Source organism: Lathyrus oleraceus, chromosome 5, assembly GCF_024323335.1.
Source record: "Lathyrus oleraceus cultivar Zhongwan6 chromosome 5, CAAS_Psat_ZW6_1.0, whole genome shotgun sequence".
In the NCBI taxonomy this organism is placed as follows: Eukaryota; Viridiplantae; Streptophyta; class Magnoliopsida; order Fabales; family Fabaceae; genus Lathyrus; species Lathyrus oleraceus.
The window spans coordinates 561,747,897-561,768,620 of record NC_066583.1 but is presented as its reverse complement, the minus strand read 5'-3'; the positions used below and the strand labels follow the sequence as shown (position 1 = coordinate 561,768,620).

Sequence of the window (20,724 nt, the reverse complement as noted above, 5' to 3'; positions counted from 1 at the left end):
GAAAGACATGGTCTCGCGACCAGAGAGAAAAGGTTCGGGAGTCGGTTACGCAAGGGGAAGGTATTAGCACCCCTCACGTCCGTCGTACTCGACGGGATCCACGTCCTAGAATAAAGAAAAGGTTGCTAAACATCACACACACACACGGGGAACGCAGGTGGGGTTAGGAGAAATGGGCTCGATAAGGCGTCGCACCTTATGCCTACATATCTTGTCTGGAACAAGAATCAGAGCCACTGTAGTTCGGCTTACGCACGCCAAACAACACAAAACACGCGAACAAACAAGGGTGGCAAACATGGAGCCCGACAACCACTGATGGAATTACGTCGGCATCCGAACCAGAACACACTCAAAAGGGCAAACGTGGAGCCCGACTGCCAATCACTGGGCTTACGTCAGCATCCGAACCAAAACACACAGTCAGATAACAAGCAAACACACGCAAAAAAGAAAAAGGTTGCCCGGAGTGGTCTCGCACGACCACCTGCCTACATACCTCGTCTGGAACGAGGATCAGGACGATGTAGTTCCCCTGAAAGGGACTAAATTGCTAACCAGAAACCGGGGAAAACACGACACTAGGGAGCTGAGACTCGAGCCTAATGTTGTCATGCAAAGTCACCCTAAGTTCAGGTTTCTACCTACTTGCATCAGTGCGATCTAATCCTAACCAGGAAAGAAGAAAGCATACAAGCATACAATCATATATCAAATGAGAACAGGCATCTCAATCAACACAAGCATAACAATCAGATATCCACGTAGCATGCACTATAGCCAAACAAGGGGCTCAATCAATCAGGTTTGACTGCCTAAGCAATCGTCTGTACAGGCTGGTTTTGCTCTTAACCTTGCCATTACGAGGCTAAGGTGAAGCAGATGAAAGGATGAAGTGAGGATCAGACCTCACAGCTCTTATCCCTAACCAGGGAGAGCGTCTGACAAATGAGCATGGGTCCAGAATGGGGGAACCCTTCTATACTCGATGACTCTGACTCAATGTGCACTGCACAAGATCTTGGGCTTTTGATCTCAATGCTACAACCATGTAATGGGAGCAAGGAGAAGACTCACTGAATAGTGGGGGACAGGCTGCTTGTCCCTACCTTCCACCAATTGCCTTCTTTGAAGGACTTTCACCTGCTTGGGCTTAAAAATAAACAACCACAATCATTGCCTCTTAAGGAGGACTTCAGACATTTATTTGCCCGGCCCGGTAACAGCCGGGTCTCCAGACTACATGAAGTCGAGAAGACTTACCTCAATGCAAGTTGCTTAAGCAAAGCAAAGCAAAGCAATAGTTCACAAGGAACTGAGCAACTAAAGTACCTGGAAACAATCAACCTCAGTCAGTACTCAATCAGACAAACTGTAAAGCAAACAGTTAAACAGCTTAAACAATACAACACAAAGCAAGCCCAAGGCTTAAGCCCAAGCTCCAACACCTACAAAACAATGTTATGTTAGTGTACAAACATCCACAACATCAATTAAAATCAACTTGTATCATTCTCCATGTACATTGCTTTTTTTGATCCTGAAAAATCAAGCAAATATTAGCAACTAGACCACTAGGCCAAGCCTAGGGTCCAAAGGCAATAAAAATTCCTAAACAGCAAGGTATTCACCAACCAAACTCAAATTAACATCAAACAAGATCAAACATCATTGGTCTCATGTTTATATCATCCATCATGCTCAATTCATGCACAAAACAATCCATATGAGGTCAAATGAACCACCAAGCATACAAACAGAAGTATTGCATTCAAATCCCTATCAAAATAAATCCAAAAATTCTCAAATTAAATACACCTAAATAGGGGATAATCAAGGTCTACCATGTCAAATTTGAGCTCAATTGGGCAAATGGAACCATGTCAATGAAAATCATCAAAAACAGACACAATTTCATGCTTCAATTCACACCATCAATGCATACATCCAATTCAAAAATTCATATCTCATTGAAAACAAAAAAGAAATGGATGAGACCAAAACAGGGAGGTCACACAACGTGTCTAGTTCATGCATATCAAATTTCATGGCCATACAATACAATATGAGGATTTCCCAATCAATCTACCAACATGTGTCACATGAGCTTGCAATTTCAATCACCAGAAATGAAAAATCATGATCAATTAGAAAAGGCAGTGAAAAATTCTACAAAAATTCATACAACATCCTAACATATCAACAATTCACCATGCCAAATTTCATTCAATTCTAACATGCATAGGTTATCCAATTAAATTCAACAAGTTGACATCAAGAGGTGTGACACAAATTGTCACACCTATGTTCCAGAATTTGCTGCTCTCTGACCAGGTATCAAAAATTCATGAAATTTACATATAAATAATCCTCAATGAGTCAAGAACCACCACAAAATTTTTCAGCCATTTATTTTATGATATGAGTATTTCATGATCAAATTGCCAAAATGTATCAAAATGTGACATACATTAGAAAAGCCTATGCCAAATAAAATATTTGCCAAGCACAACTTTGACCAATAGGTCAAAAAAATCCTACACAAGTCAACAAAGTCAAGGAAAAAAATCTCCATATTTTTAGGAATTTTTTACTATTTTTTATGAATTTTTAATGTCCTAATGATTTTCTATAATTTAAAGGCGGGAGCGGGAAACACGAATTTTGAAAGTTCAAAATGAAAAACGGATCAAACAGCCTATTTCATCTTCTTCCTCACGCCAAATTTCCAGAAAATGAAAAAATTGAAGAACACTCAAAGTTAACGAAAATGGACGAGCGATAGCTCGTTGGACTCGTCTCAACACATAGAACACGAATATCACATTATTTCTCACTAACAGTTCCTAGAACTCACGAATCGATTCACTTAGGGTTTGTGATCGAATCTTCAAATCAAGATTGCGCAGCCTACGGTTCACTATTTGCAAAACTAAGCATATCACTGTGATCCACGCAGCAAGCTCTTTCTAACGCATACAAATATTGAACAAAACATGAGTTTCGAATTTTCACTTACTTGGATATGGCAGTCGTGATTGCAATGCTTTTAGAGCTCAAATCGTGAAAACAGCAACACTAGAAGGATGGAGAAGGTGAATGGAGGTGCTTGCTTCGATTGAGGTTGCTTCTAGAGCTCAAAACTCGAATTCACCATTGTTGATGTGGTATTGGACAGTCGAGATTCCGAGCATTTCCTCTTCCAAACTCCCAAAACAGATGCTAAGGATGATGATGTGAGTTCAAATCAAAAGAAACTTCGAAGAATGATTGAGATTTGGTCAAGAATTTTTGGAAATGAAGGTTTGTGTTCTTGGATGAAAATGGAGAGAATGTGATGATTCTAGATCCAATCTTGGAGAATGTGAGGTTCAGTTATGATTAGGAGATGATTTGGTTTATATACCTTGCATTAATCCACCACTAATCATGTTTAATTAACAATTTGGAATGTTAGTGAAATGGCAATTTTTGTAAGCAAGGGCAAATTGGTCAATACACAATGACAGCTAGTGCCAGCTGTTTTGACAGCTCAAGCAACCCCCAAATGCCATATGTGATGTGTAGAAACTATTCCCATTCCAATTGGTTGAGTATTTCTCAAAATCATATGTGTGTGGTAATTGATCCATTTTTAGCATTTCATTTTTCAACCCAAAACTCAAACCATGTGCATTAACCACGAAATGAATATTCAAACACACTTAAAATGCCATTCCTGAGGTGTTGGAAAAAGTCCCATCCAAAAATTCCAATTATTTTGACATTTGGACAATTTTGCCCCTGGTCCAATTCAGCTGTCCAGTTGAAAAGTGACTTTTTGCCTTGGCCATTTTTGAACAAATCCAATGATGCACCCTCAAGGTACATGTCAAATGGAGTTTGTGCATATAAAGAACTTGCAATTTGGACAAAGTATGTGGTAGTTATGGCCTCCTGATTACGGGTCTTTTCTGAAATTCAATGAGCCATATCTTGCAAACCGTACATTGGATTTTCAAGTTCTTGGACTTTTTGGAAAGGTGAGAACAAGATCTACATCTGTCATGTTGAACAATTTTTCATTTGAAGCTTCCTTGGACATCTGTTTTTGAGGTCAAAAACTTTCCATTTTTGGAAACTTCAGTTACAAGTCACCTGCTATTTTTGGCAGTTTTTGTCCTGACTTGATTTTCTTCATTCTTAAGCTTTGAGATGTCATATAACACTTGTTCCAACATGAATGAAGTGTATCCAACTCATTTCCACCTCCACATCCATCAGATCAAGCACAGTTGACCACAGTTGACCTTTCAACTGACAGATGAATCTGGCAATGCATAGATCAAATTGAACCCCAATCTTCAACTGAAATGGCTCAAGGGTGACACCCTAGCCTCAATAATCACCATATAATCACAAAATGAACCTCATCTCCATCTTAAACCCCATCTCCTGATCCAGCCCTGATTGGCCCAATACAACTGATTAGGGTTGACCAGTGGTCAAAACCCAAATCTCAAGGAATCTTCTTCAATCTTCTGATGACATCCAACCATGATGATGATGCATCAATTCAATCAACATGGAGACCAATACCCTTGGGAATCACAAAACCCTAATTCACAGTCCAATCCTCAGATGGCCCATGATCAGTCAACACCCTAGCTTGCACCTTCTGACTTCCTCATCTTCTGATCAAGACTTGGAAAGATGGCTTGCACGATGTAACCACATGATATGCAATATGAGATGCCTAATGCCCTAAAATGAAATGCAAATATGTTAATGCTTAGTCCCAAGAGAGGAGGGCAAATTTTGAGGTGTTACAGCTGCCCCTATTCAATCCACTGTGAACCTGTCGATACGAAATAGCCTCGGCTTTCGGATGATCAGGATGAAGAGTGATTGAATACCAAGAACAGACGAACAATTTGCACTCTGATGGGATGATAATTAACAACGCCTGTCAGCATCGGCGAAGAAAAACTCGAAAAACCGACGACCTGGATGCCAAAATAAATGGTAACGCAGGGATAACCATGGTCTGAACACCACATCCACTCGGGATTCTCATTCTTTTTTTTGCTTTTCTTGAACCCCGAAAATTTTCTCTTCTTCTACCTGGTCCGAAAACCACTTCGGTCTGAACTCCGAAAAACTGGCCTGAATACCATAAGTGCTTCAACCTGATAGTCGGAAACTTCACTAATCACCACTCTAAGGGCAACACGTCAGAGGGTACACCTTCAACCAGACACTGACTGATGACTGGGAAGAAACTCGACGTTTACTGAACATCGGACGATGATGTTTACTGACACCAAAAAAAGCTCGACCAGACATTAACCAATGACCGGGAGGAAACTCGATGTTTACAGGCACCGAACAATGATGTTGACATGACATCAAACAATGATGCGGACAGACATCAAACAATGATGCGGACAGACATCAAACAATGATGCGGACAGACATCAAACAATGATGCGGACAGACATCAAACAATGATGCGGACAGACATCAATCAATGATGCGGACAGACATCAAACAATGATGCGGACAGACATCAAACAATGATGCAGACAGACATCAAACAATGATGCGGACAGACATCAAACAATGATGCGGACAGACATCAAACAATGATGCGGACAGACATCAAACAATGATGCGGACAGACATCAAACAATGATGCGGACAGACATCAAACAATGATGCGGACAGACATCAAACAATGATGCGGACAGACATCAAACAATGATGCGGACAGACATCAAACAATGATGCGGACAGACATCAAACAATGATGCGGACAGACATCAAGCAATGATGCGGACAGACATCAAACAATGATGCGGACAGACATCAATCAATGATGCGGACAGACATCAAACAATGATGCGGACAGACATCAAACAATGATGCGGACAGACATCAAACAATGATGCGGACAGACATCAAACAATGATGCGGACAGACATCAAACAATGATGCAGACAGACATCAAACAATGATGCGGACAGACATCAAACAATGATCGACCAAACACTTACTGATGTCTGGGAAGAAACGGTGGTTCCAAACTCACAATGCTGAACTCCTCGGAGCATCGTCTTCGCTGTCAGACAAAACCAAACCTCAAGCGGTAATCACGGCTTGAATCGCGCTGATCGCGTAACGTCTTCTGACTGTATCCCCATCTCTGTCCGACGGGAACATTTCCTCCAATATCGCACTACTGGGGAACATTGCTGATCTGACGTTGTGATGCTAATCTCCTCAGAGTAACATCTTCACCTTTGGTGAACCCCAAATCTTCAAGCGGTAACCACAGTTTGGGTTGCGTTGAATACATCCCTTTTCCATCTCCGTCCGACGGAAGGAGTCTTCTCCAGTGTCGTACCACTGGGACAATACCTGTGATCCAATCATGAGGCTATACTACTCGGAGTAACACTTTCATTTTCTGGCAAAATACCTCTCAAACAATAACCACGGCTTGAGACTAGCTGACGTTTGCAATGATGCATGCTTGATTTCTTCTGCGTAATGCTCCATAATTATGGAAATGCTACGCGATTATTTATTTTTCTATGCAATATGCAATGCTTATTCTACATGATGAATGCATAAAAATATCCCCCTCAAGGGAATTTTCTGGGGAATACGAGACTCTCTGCTGAGGAACTCGCCACTGCTCCGATTTCCACCCTGCTGGGGATAGCACTGCTGCTAGGAAATAGACAACCCTTGCTGGGGATACAGATCCTTTGCACCCAACCCTCTCGAGGACATGCTGGGGAATACCTCCTTTGCACCCCACCCTCTCGAGGACATGCTGGGGATACAGATCCTTCACTGCACTCTGTGGGAATACCACAGTCTTTGACTTGCTGGGGATATAGATCCCAACTCTGCTTTGGGAACCCTCACAGATACTCCCGCTGGGGAAATGAGCAATCTTCAACCTGCTGGGGGAATACCATCCAGACCCTGCTAGGGGAACGACAACTACTCCGCTGGGGAGGACCCAATCAATCCACATGTAGGATACCCTCGGCTGGGGATGCAGATATTCGTCTGCTACGGAAACTCGTTCAATCCACTGGTAGAATGAACACTGTTGGAGAGATATGTCATTGAAAAAACCCGCTCCACTCGGGGAACTAGCTGGAGATATATATCGTTGAAACCCGCTCCACTCGGGGAACTACTGGAGATATATTTCTTTGAAACCCGCTCCACTCGGGGAACTGCTGGAGATATATTTCTTTGAACCCGCTCCACTCGGGGATAGCAACCTTCAGACCTGGCTACTGAGGAAACACCGTTTTACCTCTGCCCGGGATAACCGTCCTGACTCGGCTGGAGAAGTCCATAGACCTTGAATCTGCTGGGGAGCTGGTCCTCTACTCCTACTTGGGGGACCTAGCTGGGGAATAAGAAAGGTTGATACAGAACACCCGTCGACTCGTCGAACTATGGTATCCACCTCCCAAACTCGTATCAACTTTCCACTTTTGGGGAATTTCCAGACTCGTCTGGACCTTTTCTGCTCCATCATCTTGTATTCCAAATCGCCCCGCGCTCGACGAGAAACGTACTCCTGGGATTTACACAGAAATTTCAATTTTCCGACTTTGAAGAGTCTTCTTGATTAATTTCAAGGGTCGTCGTCGGACGTCTCGTCGTCTTCGCCACTTCTCTACCCATTCACTCATTTCTGGTCAAACTCTGCGGGGAATTTCTACAGACTTCCAAATCTTCTGACTTTGAAGAGTCTTCTTGATTACCATCAAGGATCATCGTACGTCTCAACGTCTTCGTCATTCTTTCATATCTGAGCGAACTCTCTGGGGATCTGTTACAAAGCTTCCACATCACAACCTGCAAGTGAGTGAAGAATATCTAACAGTACCTGCAAAACAGACCGTTAGATAAAACCGTGCCCCAGGCGTGCCAAGATTTCCACACTTGGGTCACTCAACCTTCCAAATAAGATTTCAAGCTTCAATCTTATAAGCATGCATTGGAAGGGACCTGTATGTCTTAAAATGCAAGATTCTTTATCAAAAATATCTGGATGTTTTTGCAATCAAAACGGTTATGAAAACAAAAACAAAATTATTTGACTGAATATGCATTTTGTTGATTGAAAAAGTGTGGCTCAAATGAGCAATACAAAAGGAAGCAATTCCTGAAAAGAGGTAATTGCACAAAAGGAAAAATCTATCCTAATGGCAATGTGAAACCCATGATCTCATCGAGTTCCAACTCGGTTACACCCCGCATGTCCTCAGACTCTCCATGCTTTCTGCCTTCTGAACAAGACAATTCTGACTGATCCCTACCAGGTATTATCCATGATGCCTTAACCAAAGCGCAAACGATCATGCTGGACGCAGCTGTTCGTTTCAATCCCTCTTTTGCCTGGACCGCCCTTTCGGGTTTTCAGTCCACCGGGATACCCTTTTTTGCCCAAGTCGCCTTTTCAGGTTTTCGACTTGCCGGGTGTACATTTTTTTCATCTTTATCCCTAATTTTTGCCCGAACCTTTCTTTCTGTTTTTGGTTCGCCGGGATGCCCATTTTTTCCTGGACTATTTTATTCTTTTCGTCCAGCGGGTCAATTATACGAAGTATTTTTTAACTGCGTCTGCATTCACAGGGGATGGAAAATCCTCACCATCCATGGTCGTTAACAACAAGGCTCCGCCAGAGAAAACCTTCTTGACCACGAATGGACCTTCATAATTCGGTGTCCATTTGCCCCTTCGATCGTTCTGAGGAGGAAGGATCCTTTTCAGCACCATATCACCCACGTGATATACCCGAGGTCGTACTTTCTTGTCAAGAGCACGCTTCATCCTTTGCTGGTATAACTGCCCCGGATAGATGGCTGCTAGCCTCTTTTCTTCAATCAAGCTTTCTAAATGAGAAAGGCGTGTGCCCCAGCAGACGTACGTACCGCGGTACAGTACCCAGGATACCAGCTTCGTACTCGGTCACCATCGTTGGTACATTCCATCGTGCCCCGGGAAGCACTAACTCATCCACCTTATCCTCCCCATCAGACATCATAATCCGTTCGGATTCAGGGTCAGGTCCCTCCTCCGGGATCGGTTACCCTCAATCTTTCGATTAGAGCACCTCGAGATGTCCTCATCAGGGAACTCAAACGTCCTCGGTTGATAACCCTCAACGGATTGCGGAGCGACGTAATCAGACAATACCCCTTTGATTGCTTTCTGAGCGGATCACAAATCCGTCAACATTATTTTGCACTCTCGCAACCCGTCCGGTCAATGTTGGCTTCTCAAACCCATACTTGATCAGATCCATCTTGGAAATCCACAAAGTGGTATGAACCAGCATATACTGTCTCAGTCGGCGGGCAGCCTATGCCAAAGTACATCAAGTTTTTTCGAACAGTGAATGTACTGTTTCACAGTCGATAAACTTTTTGCTAAGGTATATTGCATGCTCTTTTCGACAAGACGCGTCATGCTGACCCAATACACCTCGCAGACCCCTCGAAGGCCGTCAAGTACCAGATTAACAGTCGCTCCTTCCACAGGAGGTATCAGAATCAGAGGTTTCTGCAACTTTTCTTTTATTTTTCAATGCCCCTTGGCAATCATTATTTCACCTGACCGTTTGATTTTTTTTCAACATCTTGAATATAGGTTCGCACGTGGCTGTTAGATGAGATGTGAACCATGACAGGTAGTTCAATCTTTCTAAAAAACCACGAACCTCTTTTTTTCTTTCTCGGTTCAGGCGTTTCTCTTATTGTTCCCTTTTTTTTTTTAAGCAGGATGAACCTCGATTCCTCCCTTACAATGAACCTCCAGCAGCTTACCGGCCCGCACTCTGATAGTGCACTTATCTGAATTCAACCTCAGTCTGAATTATCTCCACCAGATGCCCCACTCCTGTTTGGGACTTTGCTATCATGTCATAGCATAACATTCGATTTCATGATGAATCATATCATGAAACAAAGTCACCATGGCTCTCTGATACAGGCACTGGCATTCCGCTTCTTTAGAGGACGGTCTCCTTTCCATAGTAGCTTGTGTGCAACGACACCGGTATCCGACCCGGGCATATCCTGACATGACCAGGTGAAGGCATCCACATGCTCTTTCATCCAGAACTACCATTTTGCTCTTGACTCGCCTCTGAAGCGGCTCCAATTTCACTTCCTGACCTTGGCGGTGCTTGGAATAACAACCTCAACCCGCTCTGCGTGCGGCTGAATCACCTTCTCCTCTTGTTTTAAACAACCTGGCTAATTCCAGCAGATCACAATCTTCTTCGCCTTCTTCTTCAGCAAGATAGATCGAATTGTCGAAGTCATATGAGGTGTAACCAAATCGTTATCAACGAGATCCGGAGAATTATTTTTGAAGTTGGGACGAGACAAATCAACAAAAGGAAAAATGAAAATAAACATTGCCGTTTTTATTTGTTTTTTTAAAACTGCAAAAATAAATGAAAAACAGGGAACACCGCTTTTTGACTGAAAAACATCCATTTATTAATGATGCAGAAAATGCAAATTTATGAACATGAGGTGGCCCTTACAATGGACCATTACGTGTCGGGCCACACGTATGGCTTTCATGCATATAAACTGAAAACAAGAAATATTACTCTTCGGGATGAGTGACAGTGCCGATCTTGTTTAGGCCTTTCAGCTTCCTGGTACGCACGGCTTTATCCAACCACTGAACTTGCAGTCACTGTCAGTCTCTCCACCTACCGCACAGGCGCGATCTGAATTTTCAGCAATTGCACCCACCATCGTCTGTCCATGCGCCGGCATGGGATTGGCATCAGCATTCAATGACAATGTAAAATTGAGGGCCTTGGAGTCCACCAGGTCTTGGACTACGTGCTTAAAAGCTTTGCAGTCCTCTACACTGTGCCCGGGAGCACCCGAATGGAATTCACATTTGACATTTTCATCAAAATTGGCTGGCCTTTGATCAGGTCCCATAGGTGCCAAAGTCCTCAACTGTACCAGCCCCATATCTTTCAGCTTTTTCAATAGGAAAGAATATGTCACAGGCGGCCTGTCAAAATGTCGATCACTCATCCTCCTCCTGGCTGGATATCCTACCCTCGGAGACCTCCGCTGAAATGGCTGACGCTGCTGTTGCTGTTGTGCAGGCTGATTGTCAGCAGGAATAGTTACCGCAGCGGTGTGCTGGTAGTAACGACCCCTACCGTGTCCTCTCTGGGCGTACACAGCACTCGATTCACCCTCATCCTTGTGCTGGTCATTACCAAATGGCTTCTTCGGTCCAGACGACGAAGCGTTTCCTTGCATGTTCCCCATCTTCAGTCAGTCTTCAATCCTCCTCACCTTTTCGGCAATTACTTTCTGCCCCAAGGCGAACTCTTGCATGACATTGATCAGCTCTCCCATCTTCTCTTTCAGTTCGAGGATGTCAGCGTTGGGAGGATCCATCAGTCTGGGAGTATTGCGCCTGGTGTAATATCTGTGAGGGCGTGTTGAGTGCAAAGGTACGGTTCTGCGAGCACGAGCAATGATTCCTGCAAAACAGCAAACAGGTTAATATGCATGAATGCAACGTCTATCCATATGAGGAAGCTTCTGTCCTTTGATTCCGGTTTCATCGAGACAGATAATATTTTGACATCCACATTCTGAAATTCAAGATGTCTCTCAACCAGATTCTCAATCAATAACATTCCCCATATGGCTAAACGTGGGTTAGGTGCAGATGAATGCAGAATGAGAATGATGCAGATGTATGCAATGTACTGGGCCATCCTCCAAGTCCTCTGATCATCTGTTGCTCTGAACCACAGCTCTGATCTCTGAACTGGTCACAACCATCTGAAGTCTGGTTAACCACAAATCCGACTCAAGGGTCCCGAAATAAACGGGAAACAGATACATCATCATCATCATCATCATCACCAAACCATCTCTGAACAGAGAACCATAACCATCTGAATCGGCCCGGGGAATCCTGAAATAAACGGATCCCCACTGATAAATATCTCGGCCCGGGGAATCCCGAAATAAACGGATCCCCACTGATAAATACCACGGACAGCACTCCGGCGTCTTGGCAATAAATGGCCATAATTCCGACTTATAAATAGGACTCTGATCCACGGAACAAAAAGTCACCATCTGAGTCACCATCTGAACATGCATCTGAAAGAATCACCCTCCCCTCACAGGTAAATTCTAAACAGGTCATCCTAAGGCGGATAATAGTCTCGACAATCGGGCAGAGATACTCAATGGGTTTGCCCTTTCGGGTGTGCCATTGCAGCTCTCCTGAGATCGTCTAAACCAAAGATCCGGGAAATGATCGGTCACCAGAGTCAATAGTTCAGATGAAGTAACTCAACCAAAGTGGAGTACCCCACAGAGGAAAGCACTATCAAATGAACCTCGTCTGGCTCGTGGTATGTCACGTTGCAACAATATGCTGATCCAGCAAATGAGGAACATGAGACCACACTAGTCCTAAGTGTATGCTCGGGCCTGGGTTTTAGCCCCACTCAGAACACCCACCCCAAATAACAGAACCACCTGCATAGAGGACGGCAACAGCATGATAGTATGATGCATGCAGACATTAATGCAAATATAGATACACACTGGTTAGAATAATAAATGCAATAAATCGAACAACAAGCAACCTAAACTAATCCTAGCACGCTAGGAAGGACTCGCTTAGGGACGATGGACCAGCATAGGTCTACATCGAAGGTCCCCAGCAGAGTCGCCAGCTGTCGCATCCTGCGAAAAATCAACCGGCGAGGCTAAAAATAAAGACACACAGAGCCGCCACTGCGCGTTATTTATCCCAAGATAGGGAAAGGAAACGCTCAGAGAAACCTGGAAAGACATGGTCTCGCGACCAGAGAGAAAAGGTTCGGGAGTCGGTTACGCAAGGGGAAGGTATTAGCACCCCTCACGTCCGTCGTACTCGACGGGATCCACGTCCTAGAATAAAGAAAAGGTTGCTAAACATCACACACACACACACGGGGAACGCAGGTGGGGTTAGGAGAAATGGGCTCGATAAGGCGTCGCACCTTATGCCTACATATCTTGTCTGGAACAAGAATCAGAGCCACTGTAGTTCGGCTTACGCACGCCAAACAACACAAAACACGCGAACAAACAAGGGTGGCAAACATGGAGCCCGACAACCACTGATGGAATTACGTCGGCATCCGAACCAGAACACACTCAAAAGGGCAAACGTGGAGCCCGACTGCCAATCACTGGGCTTACGTCAGCATCCGAACCAAAACACACAGTCAGATAACAAGCAAACACACGCAAAAAAGAAAAAGGTTGCCCGGAGTGGTCTCGCACGACCACCTGCCTACATACCTCGTCTGGAACGAGGATCAGGACGATGTAGTTCCCCTGAAAGGGACTAAATTGCTAACCAGAAACCGGGGAAAACACGACACTAGGGAGCTGAGACTCGAGCCTAATGTTGTCATGCAAAGTCACCCTAAGTTCAGGTTTCTACCTACTTGCATCAGTGCGATCTAATCCTAACCAGGAAAGAAGAAAGCATACAAGCATACAATCATATATCAAATGAGAACAGGCATCTCAATCAACACAAGCATAACAATCAGATATCCACGTAGCATGCACTATAGCCAAACAAGGGGCTCAATCAATCAGGTTTGACTGCCTAAGCAATCGTCTGTACAGGCTGGTTTTGCTCTTAACCTTGCCATTACGAGGCTAAGGTGAAGCAGATGAAAGGATGAAGTGAGGATCAGACCTCACAGCTCTTATCCCTAACCAGGGAGAGCGTCTGACAAATGAGCATGGGTCCAGAATGGGGGAACCCTTCTATACTCGATGACTCTGACTCAATGTGCACTGCACAAGATCTTGGGCTTTTGATCTCAATGCTACAACCATGTAATGGGAGCAAGGAGAAGACTCACTGAATAGTGGGGGACAGGCTGCTTGTCCCTACCTTCCACCAATTGCCTTCTTTGAAGGACTTTCACCTGCTTGGGCTTAAAAATAAACAACCACAATCATTGCCTCTTAAGGAGGACTTCAGACATTTATTTGCCCGGCCCGGTAACAGCCGGGTCTCCAGACTACATGAAGTCGAGAAGACTTACCTCAATGCAAGTTGCTTAAGCAAAGCAAAGCAAAGCAATAGTTCACAAGGAACTGAGCAACTAAAGTACCTGGAAACAATCAACCTCAGTCAGTACTCAATCAGACAAACTGTAAAGCAAACAGTTAAACAGCTTAAACAATACAACACAAAGCAAGCCCAAGGCTTAAGCCCAAGCTCCAACACCTACAAAACAATGTTATGTTAGTGTACAAACATCCACAACATCAATTAAAATCAACTTGTATCATTCTCCATGTACATTGCTTTTTTTGATCCTGAAAAATCAAGCAAATATTAGCAACTAGACCACTAGGCCAAGCCTAGGGTCCAAAGGCAATAAAAATTCCTAAACAGCAAGGTATTCACCAACCAAACTCAAATTAACATCAAACAAGATCAAACATCATTGGTCTCATGTTTATATCATCCATCATGCTCAATTCATGCACAAAACAATCCATATGAGGTCAAATGAACCACCAAGCATACAAACAGAAGTATTGCATTCAAATCCCTATCAAAATAAATCCAAAAATTCTCAAATTAAATACACCTAAACAGGGGATAATCAAGGTCTACCATGTCAAATTTGAGCTCAATTGGGCAAATGGAACCATGTCAATGAAAATCATCAAAAACAGACACAATTTCATGCTTCAATTCACACCATCAATGCATACATCCAATTCAAAAATTCATATCTCATTGAAAACAAAAAAGAAATGGATGAGACCAAAACAGGGAGGTCACACAACGTGTCTAGTTCATGCATATCAAATTTCATGGCCATACAATACAATATGAGGATTTCCCAATCAATCTACCAACATGTGTCACATGAGCTTGCAATTTCAATCACCAGAAATGAAAAATCATGATCAATTAGAAAAGGCAGTGAAAAATTCTACAAAAATTCATACAACATCCTAACATATCAACAATTCACCATGCCAAATTTCATTCAATTCTAACATGCATAGGTTATCCAATTAAATTCAACAAGTTGACATCAAGAGGTGTGACACAAATTGTCACACCTATGTTCCAGAATTTGCTGCTCTCTGACCAGGTATCAAAAATTCATGAAATTTACATATAAATAATCCTCAATGAGTCAAGAACCACCACAAAATTTTTCAGCCATTTATTTTATGATATGAGTATTTCATGATCAAATTGCCAAAATGTATCAAAATGTGACATACATTAGAAAAGCCTATGCCAAATAAAATATTTGCCAAGCACAACTTTGACCAATAGGTCAAAAAAATCCTACACAAGTCAACAAAGTCAAGGAAAAAAATCTCCATATTTTTAGGAATTTTTTACTATTTTTTATGAATTTTTAATGTCCTAATGATTTTCTATAATTTAAAGGCGGGAGCGGGAAACACGAATTTTGAAAGTTCAAAATGAAAAACGGATCAAACAGCCTATTTCATCTTCTTCCTCACGCCAAATTTCCAGAAAATGAAAAAATTGAAGAACACTCAAAGTTAACGAAAATGGACGAGCGATAGCTCGTTGGACTCGTCTCAACACATAGAACACGAATATCACATTATTTCTCACTAACAGTTCCTAGAACTCACGAATCGATTCACTTAGGGTTTGTGATCGAATCTTCAAATCAAGATTGCGCAGCCTACGGTTCACTATTTGCAAAACTAAGCATATCACTGTGATCCACGCAGCAAGCTCTTTCTAACGCATACAAATATTGAACAAAACATGAGTTTCGAATTTTCACTTACTTGGATATGGCAGTCGTGATTGCAATGCTTTTAGAGCTCAAATCGTGAAAACAGCAACACTAGAAGGATGGAGAAGGTGAATGGAGGTGCTTGCTTCGATTGAGGTTGCTTCTAGAGCTCAAAACTCGAATTCACCATTGTTGATGTGGTATTGGACAGTCGAGATTCCGAGCATTTCCTCTTCCAAACTCCCAAAACAGATGCTAAGGATGATGATGTGAGTTCAAATCAAAAGAAACTTCGAAGAATGATTGAGATTTGGTCAAGAATTTTTGGAAATGAAGGTTTGTGTTCTTGGATGAAAATGGAGAGAATGTGATGATTCTAGATCCAATCTTGGAGAATGTGAGGTTCAGTTATGATTAGGAGATGATTTGGTTTATATACCTTGCATTAATCCACCACTAATCATGTTTAATTAACAATTTGGAATGTTAGTGAAATGGCAATTTTTGTAAGCAAGGGCAAATTGGTCAATACACAATGACAGCTAGTGCCAGATGTTTTGACAGCTCAAGCAACCCCCAAATGCCATATGTGATGTGTAGAAACTATTCCCATTCCAATTGGTTGAGTATTTCTCAAAATCATATGTGTGTGGTAATTGATCCATTTTTAGCATTTCATTTTTCAACCCAAAACTCAAACCATGTGCATTAACCACGAAATGAATATTCAAACACACTTAAAATGCCATTCCTGAGGTGTTGGAAAAAGTCCCATCCAAAAATTCCAATTATTTTGACATTTGGACAATTTTGCCCCTGGTCCAATTCAGCTGTCCAGTTGAAAAGTGACTTTTTGCCTTGGCCATTTTTGAACAAATCCAATGATGCACCCTCAAGGTACATGTCAAATGGAGTTTGTGCATATAAAGAACTTGCAATTTGGACAAAGTATGTGGTAGTTATGGCCTCCTGATTACGGGTCTTTTCTGAAATTCAATGAGCCATATCTTGCAAACCGTACATTGGATTTTCAAGTTCTTGGACTTTTTGGAAAGGTGAGAACAAGATCTACATCTGTCATGTTGAACAATTTTTCATTTGAAGCTTCCTTGGACATCTGTTTTTGAGGTCAAAAACTTTCCATTTTTGGAAACTTCAGTTACAAGTCACCTGCTATTTTTGGCAGTTTTTGTCCTGACTTGATTTTCTTCATTCTTAAGCTTTGAGATGTCATATAACACTTGTTCCAACATGAATGAAGTGTATCCAACTCATTTCCACCTCCACATCCATCAGATCAAGCACAGTTGACCACAGTTGACCTTTCAACTGACAGATGAATCTGGCAATGCATAGATCAAATTGAACCCCAATCTTCAACTGAAATGGCTCAAGGGTGACACCCTAGCCTCAATAATCACCATATAATCACAAAATGAACCTCATCTCCATCTTAAACCCCATCTCCTGATCCAGCCCTGATTGGCCCAATACAACTGATTAGGGTTGACCAGTGGTCAAAACCCAAATCTCAAGGAATCTTCTTCAATCTTCTGATGACATCCAACCATGATGATGATGCATCAATTCAATCAACATGGAGACCAATACCCTTGGGAATCACAAAACCCTAATTCACAGTCCAATCCTCAGATGGCCCATGATCAGTCAACACCCTAGCTTGCACCTTCTGACTTCCTCATCTTCTGATCAAGACTTGGAAAGATGGCTTGCACGATGTAACCACATGATATGCAATATGAGATGCCTAATGCCCTAAAATGAAATGCAAATATGTTAATGCTTAGTCCCAAGAGAGGAGGGCAAATTTTGAGGTGTTACACTTGGCCACAAAGTCTCTTCAAGAGGGCTTGAGGTCGATCGTGCTAAAGTCGAAGTGATTGAAAAGTTACCTCCTCCGATCAATGTGAAGGGAATCCGAAGCTTTTTGGGGCACGCCGGTTTCTATTGGCACTTTCTCAAAGACTTCTCAAAGGTAGCTAGGCCTTTGAGTAATTTGCTCGATAAGGATCAGGATTTGGCCGGTGAGAAAAGGAAGGTGCAACTACTTGAGTTGGAAGAGATGCGCAATACCGCATATCACTCAAGTTGGTTGTATAAAGAAAAAGTAAAAAAGTATCATGACAAGAAGCTGCGAAAAAAGGAATTTGTGCCTGGAAAATTGGTCCTATTGTTCAATTCCAGGTTGAAGCTATTCCCTGGAAAGTTGAAATCTAAATGGTCCGGGCCATTTCGGGTCAAGGAAGTCAAGGAATATGGAGCAATTGTCATTGAAGACTTAGAAATGAAGGAGAGTTGGACGGTAAATGGCCAACGTTTGAAGGTTTATCTCGGCGGTCATGTGGATCGCGGGAGCTATACTATTCCCTTGGATGCTCCTCTGTGAGCATCGAACCGTCGAGCTTATCCGACGTTAAACAAGTGCTTGTTGGGATGCACCCCAATATTGTAAGTATTTACAGTTTTTTTGTTGGTTGGTATTGGTGTTCAACTTGAAGAAACTTGTTGAATTGTGCATTGCATTCTATTTTGAAAAGCAAAATACTGTCATGCTCGCTATCTGCTCGCTAGGCGAAGGCAGTAGCGACGATTCGCTAGCTGCTCGCTAGGCGACGCAGTAGCGAGCGCTGCATGACAGAACCAATTTAAGTTTCAGCAGGCCACTATTTTGGGCCCAAATACCATTTTTCTTTTTAGTGGTGTAGTCTGAATTAGCACTCACAAACACTCTCTCACTTTTCATCTCACTCAAACCCTAAACGGTTACATTGCATTGCAAACCTCATTGTGCACTTCAAATTCAATCAATCTCTTTCACTAAGGTTTGCCCTAATTCCATTTCTTTATGTTTTAACTTTGTAAATTTCTGATGTATATGTCATTTAGGGTGAATTTGGGGGAATGGGTACATTAGGTTTTGCATGTGGGTGTAGATTTGCATGTACCTTAGAACGATGCCTTTCATGATAAATCATTTTGTTCTGAAATAGATACCATGAGACCTTGGGTTTTTCTGAAATTTCAGTGTTAACAAGGCAGAATCCAAAACCCGCAAGATTCGCTAGCACCTCGCTAGGCGAATCAGTGGCGAACATGACAGTAATTGGATATTCTGTTTTGCTTTCTAATGTGTTTTGTGTTTGTGTTGTTTCCTCTCTATGTCTTTGCAGATGGCATCCAGATCAAGCGCGCCTAAAAAGAGAAAGGTCGGGAGCACTTCCCGTACCGTGCCCATACAATTCGACACCGACAAATTCGTCGGGCCTAAGCAAGCAGCTAGATATGTGGCTTTGGAAAAGAGAAAGATTTTGCCAGAGAAAAGGTTCATAATCAACCCAGAAGGCACCTACCGTACATTTGCCGGGTTGATTCATAGTAAGAAGTGGGACCGGTTGATATCTCCGCTTGAACACTATGACATCGAAACAGTGCGTGAGTTCTACGCGAACGCACTGCCTAACGACGATGATCCCTTCACATGGACAACACGAGTGTCTGGCCGCCAGGTTGCATTCGATCGGGATACAATCAACCGTGATCTAGGTGAACCGCTCCACCTGGGGGCAAACGAGAGAGACGCATACCATCAGGATTTAAGGCTTCACCGAGACATCGACTCCATTTCTGCTGCTCTACTATTTGAAGGGAAATCAGTTGAGTTGAACCCATCTAGGGTTCCGATGAGATACCATAGGGAGGACATGATTCCCATGGCTCAGCTGATACTCATGTTGGTTCTCACAAATATAAAACCCAAGTCTCACACCTCTACCGTGCCGATCCCAGTGGCACATCTGGTTCACTGCATCTTCACGAATATTCAAATTGATGTGGCAAGGGTAATTGCTTTGAAGATGAAGTCTGTGGTCGAGAGCGAGCTAAAGTCGGGGCACGAGTTAACTGCCCCTTTGCTTTCTCGTGTCTAATCATGGCTTTGTGCCAACATGCGAAGGTGAAGCTACCCTCCCGGAGTCAAGTAAGGATCCCGCCGGCCATCAATGATAGATATGTGGCCAAGTTTTGCAAGCCTAAGAACTTAAGAAGTGGTGCAGCTGCTGGTAATACCGGGACTTCTGATGGTCCTGGTACTTTTGCTCATGGATCCGATCCTTTCCAGCAGGCTGTCTGCAACTACAATTGGGATTGGATGGCGGCAACTCAGCGCGACATGGTTGACATGCACGATTCTATGCAGCTGTTGCAGTTGCAGGCATGTGACCCCTCCGGTGATCACTCGATGATGAAGCGTGAACAGTTTCTGCAGAACGCTAGATGGCCTGTGGACAGGCCTATGTTTGGAGAGGGGGCGGGTGCCGGTGCATCTGGTACTGGTGTTTCAGGTGGTGCTGAGGATGATGGTGATGATGACGATGATGATGATGATGATGCTACCGATTTTGAAGCCGGTAGTGATGAGGGTTTTGAGTCCTTTGAGGGCTAAGTTTGTTTTATTTTATTGTATTTTTCAGATTTGTTGTATTTTGATTTTGGTTATGTACTTTTGGGGTGTTTTGTCCCCCATGCACATTTTAAATTTTTTAAGTAATAGTTATTGTTTATGTTTTTAATTTGTGTGTTTGGTTCAAATTTTTTTTGTTTAATAAAATTTTGGTTGTGAGTGTCAAACCTTCTAGATTGGTTGCTCCTCAAAGAAATATCCAATGAAGGTGCATCCGAACTTGGATGGCAATGATAAAAATAACAGGCGAATAATGCTAAGGTACATGGTTACCTTCGGTTAGAATTTTAGAATGCATTAAGAACTTTACTCTTTTTTGTAATTGAATATTGTTCTTTTTGCAACATAATTGAAAGAATGATTCACTTAGGACTTAGAACCACAAATTGTGAGGAAACC

General features: G+C 42.7%; 1 protein-coding gene across 1 annotated transcript in view; it reads left to right on the top strand.

Moving 5' to 3' along the window:
* LOC127082069 (uncharacterized) overlaps window positions 1-18,252 on the top strand; it is a 55,161-nt gene extending 36,909 nt beyond the window's left edge. Inside the window, exon 9 of the mRNA XM_051022292.1 lies at window positions 18,051-18,252. Coding sequence (XP_050878249.1) covers window positions 18,051-18,252 — 202 coding nt within the window. The remainder of the gene's footprint in view (window positions 1-18,050) is intronic.
* The last annotated feature ends 2,472 nt before the right edge of the window (window positions 18,253-20,724 follow it).